Genomic DNA, 3,186 nt, shown 5'->3' on the forward strand with positions numbered 1-3,186 from the left:
ATAATCGGTTTTATTAATTTGTCTCTTTCGTTTTCTTTTAGAATCCTTCCAAAACTTTCAGACAAAGTAAAATCCAGACTTTCCTTGTTTCCCTCCACAGTAGTGATGAATTCTGGCTTTTCTCAGAGATTCAGTTCTTGTCATTGGTTCTTTTCAACAGCGACTCTTTCTGCTACCAAATGGATTTTTAGGTTGTTTTTCACTATATTTAATTTATAATCAACTACTATGCAGGATTATGCACAATATCCATGGCTAATGTAAACATGTTTCTATTCACATTCCCCCCAAGGGGCCACGCCCCACCATTTCAGAAACACTGCTCTAGTCAGTCAATCAATATGTGGTTTCTTCAGTCATCTGTATCTGCTGTATGGTCCTGGTTATCATTTTATTTATTAATTATTGATTTTTTTAGATTCATTTTTAAAATTCATTAATTAATTAAATGCATTATTTCGTGTTAAAAATAAAGATGTTTGAGTTGAGAGATGTTTAATTTGGAATGTTTTAGCAGAGATTTTCTTGTGAAAATCCTGATGCGGCCCTGCCTCACCCAGACCCTGCCTCCAGCGGCCCCCGGCTGAATTGAGTTTGAGACCCCTGCTCTACATAAAAACGCATGGTGTTAACAAGTTAAATCGGTTGAACTTTGACCAATCAGAGATTTGGATTTGATAGTGATGTATGAATGGCGTCCATTTTAATTTATGGAAGTCCCAAATTGATCATAAAAGAGAAATTTAAATTGTGGTTTGTACCATATTGGAATTAATTGGACTTTAACATTTCACACTAAGACTCTTCCAACTGTAGGTGGCAGACATGTGCTAGTAAACTGTAGAAGAAGGGGAAAAATAGCCCTTCCCTGCTTGTCCAGTGTGAACACCATGGACTAAATGTGCATTCTTGAAGGCTGTTGCATTCCCAGTTTGTCCTTAGCTTTAGGTTATGTAGTAGAGGTCTGACACTGGACATGTATTGTGGTGAGGTCTCTGGGCGTATCAGGTCTGACTGTTTCGTCTTCACCTCAGCGCTCAAGAGCTCCAACTGGAGGACACTCAGAGCCGACTGCAGCAGGAGCTTCGACACAGAATGGCCGTGGAGGGTAAGGCTCTTATTGTAAACAGTGTAATTAGACAGTGATCACATGGTCAGTTCTGCTGTACATTTTAGACACAAACAAGAGCGCCTCTGAGCTGCAGGAGGAGCAAGAGATCCTGGCTCAGATCATGAGCACGGTGGAGAAGCGGGACACTCTGGTCTCCATCCTGGAGGAGCAGAGACTGAAGGAGCGGGCTGAAGACAAAGACCTGGAGAGCCTGGTGCTGTCCAAAGGCTACGAGTTTCACTGGGCTCAGGGAAATGACAGCTGGGGGCGGGAAAAGCAGGAGCTGTATGCACACTACACCTGATCACCCTCCTGTCCCACACTGGAATGTCTCTCTTCACTGCTGAGCACTTCAAACTTCTCTAGTCTGTGTGAATCATTCCCAAACGATCTACAAGTTATTGCTTCTTTTCCTGGGCGTACTTTCACACTCCTCACATTCATTTTCTCCTCAGACTAAAGTCCTCTGATTCTTCATACATGCGTCTATTCTTATGATTTTAACTCGCTGAAGATCTTCCTGTTCACCTGCTGTGTTGGTCTTCACGTGTTTTTACTCCAAGGAAAGTCCTCACACTGCACACCTTGTTTGCTTTTATGTATTTAATCATTAATATTATTGGATGTGAGTTTAAAAATGTAGCGTTGTTTATACATCAGTGTTTTAAAACGGAAAAAGAATGCTGTGAGATGTGTATCCTATCACTGCAAACTGCTGTTTTGATGATTTAAAATATAAAGGAATCTTAAATAAAAATAAATTTATATTTTTAAATCTTGTTACAAATGGTGACATCTTCTTTTTTTTCTTGTTAGGGAGGGTATATATCTGTCTTAAGGAATGCCAGACTAACCAAATGTAATGGCATTATTACTTGAAACTACAAAAAAAAAAAACTTTTGTTTTGTGTTTTTTATTTCCTCCACAATCAAGAGGAGTACTACTTTTTTTTACAAACTAGTTTGACTTTTTCTTCTAAACCTTCAATAAATATAGAGCAGAGCCTGCCTATAAGTTAGACTTGTGCATAACCAGATTTAAGTTTTATATGTTCTCAAATTTGAAATTGACTTGATAAAATAGATCTGTAAAATATAAATATATACATAAATATCTAGAATTGTATATCTGATTAGCACATATTGTCATAAAAATCTCATTTAGCTGCTGAGTACATGTTGGATACTGTATTTGAGACAGATTTTTCTTTTAAAGACACACTGAAAAAAAAAACGTTTTTTTCCAACATGTTATGGCATTTTTCGGATGGAGGATATATATTAACATTAAGATTAAAAACACATTTTTAGTGTTTGTTTACCCAAGTTGTTGAGAATCGGATGCAGATGCTAAAAAATGCTAGTTTAAAAAGGGCAAATACTCTTGATGGGTCACGAACTCCCAGCTCTCAGTAATGGGGAAGGGAAGTGGGGGTCCCTCCCACAACGGAGATTTCTTATGAACTCTGCAGAAACTGTCCTAGAATGGGGGTCAGCAACTTTTAACATCAAAAAGAGCAATTTGGGCTACTTTTCTACTGATCAAAACATAGAAGGAGACGAATAGAATAGAATAATTTAGAGCTGTCAGGCGATTAAAATTTTTAATCGCGATTAATCGCATGTGTCCAGTTAACTCACGATTAATCGCAAATTTACATGTGGCCTTTTTTTAAGGAAAAAAAGTGTGGTTCGTGGAATTTAGCAGTTCTACATTAATTATGAAAACAAGAATGACAAAATTAATAGTTTTCATCAGAAATACTTTATTTTGTAACATTGTATTGAGATAAACTTTCTTAACAATAAAAGGCTGTAACATAAAATGCCTAACAAAAGCCCAAGTGCAAGTGAAGGGCATTTTAAATTCAAAACTTCAATCAATGTTCAGTAAAATAAATAAAAAACATTAAAAAAAAATTTCCATAACACTTTCATGTTCATTTTTTGTCAGGACCAAATCTTTTCTTAATCTTCTGAACTACAGTAAATGAAATAGAGATTTATCATTTCCAATAAACTTTTGTTTTTTAAAACATTAAAGACTGAGAAAAGCGGGATACACTGTGGATAGT

The 3,186-nt window shown here is 36.5% G+C and overlaps 1 protein-coding gene across 3 annotated transcripts in view; it reads left to right on the forward strand.

The window, feature by feature from the left end:
- Positions 1-1,890, forward strand: part of mical2b (microtubule associated monooxygenase, calponin and LIM domain containing 2b) — a 62,834-nt gene extending 60,944 nt beyond the window's left edge. For all 3 annotated transcript variants that reach the window (XM_024264212.2, XM_024264215.2, XM_024264217.2), the window contains 2 exons: positions 1,035-1,108; positions 1,177-1,890. In XM_024264212.2, coding sequence (XP_024119980.1) covers positions 1,035-1,108; positions 1,177-1,415 — 313 coding nt within the window. In that variant the 3' untranslated portion in view covers positions 1,416-1,890. The remainder of the gene's footprint in view (positions 1-1,034; positions 1,109-1,176) is intronic.
- Positions 1,891-3,186: the final 1,296 nt, after the last annotated feature.

This window comes from Oryzias melastigma, linkage group LG6 (genome assembly GCF_002922805.2).
Source record: "Oryzias melastigma strain HK-1 linkage group LG6, ASM292280v2, whole genome shotgun sequence".
Taxonomy (NCBI): domain Eukaryota; kingdom Metazoa; phylum Chordata; class Actinopteri; order Beloniformes; family Adrianichthyidae; genus Oryzias; species Oryzias melastigma.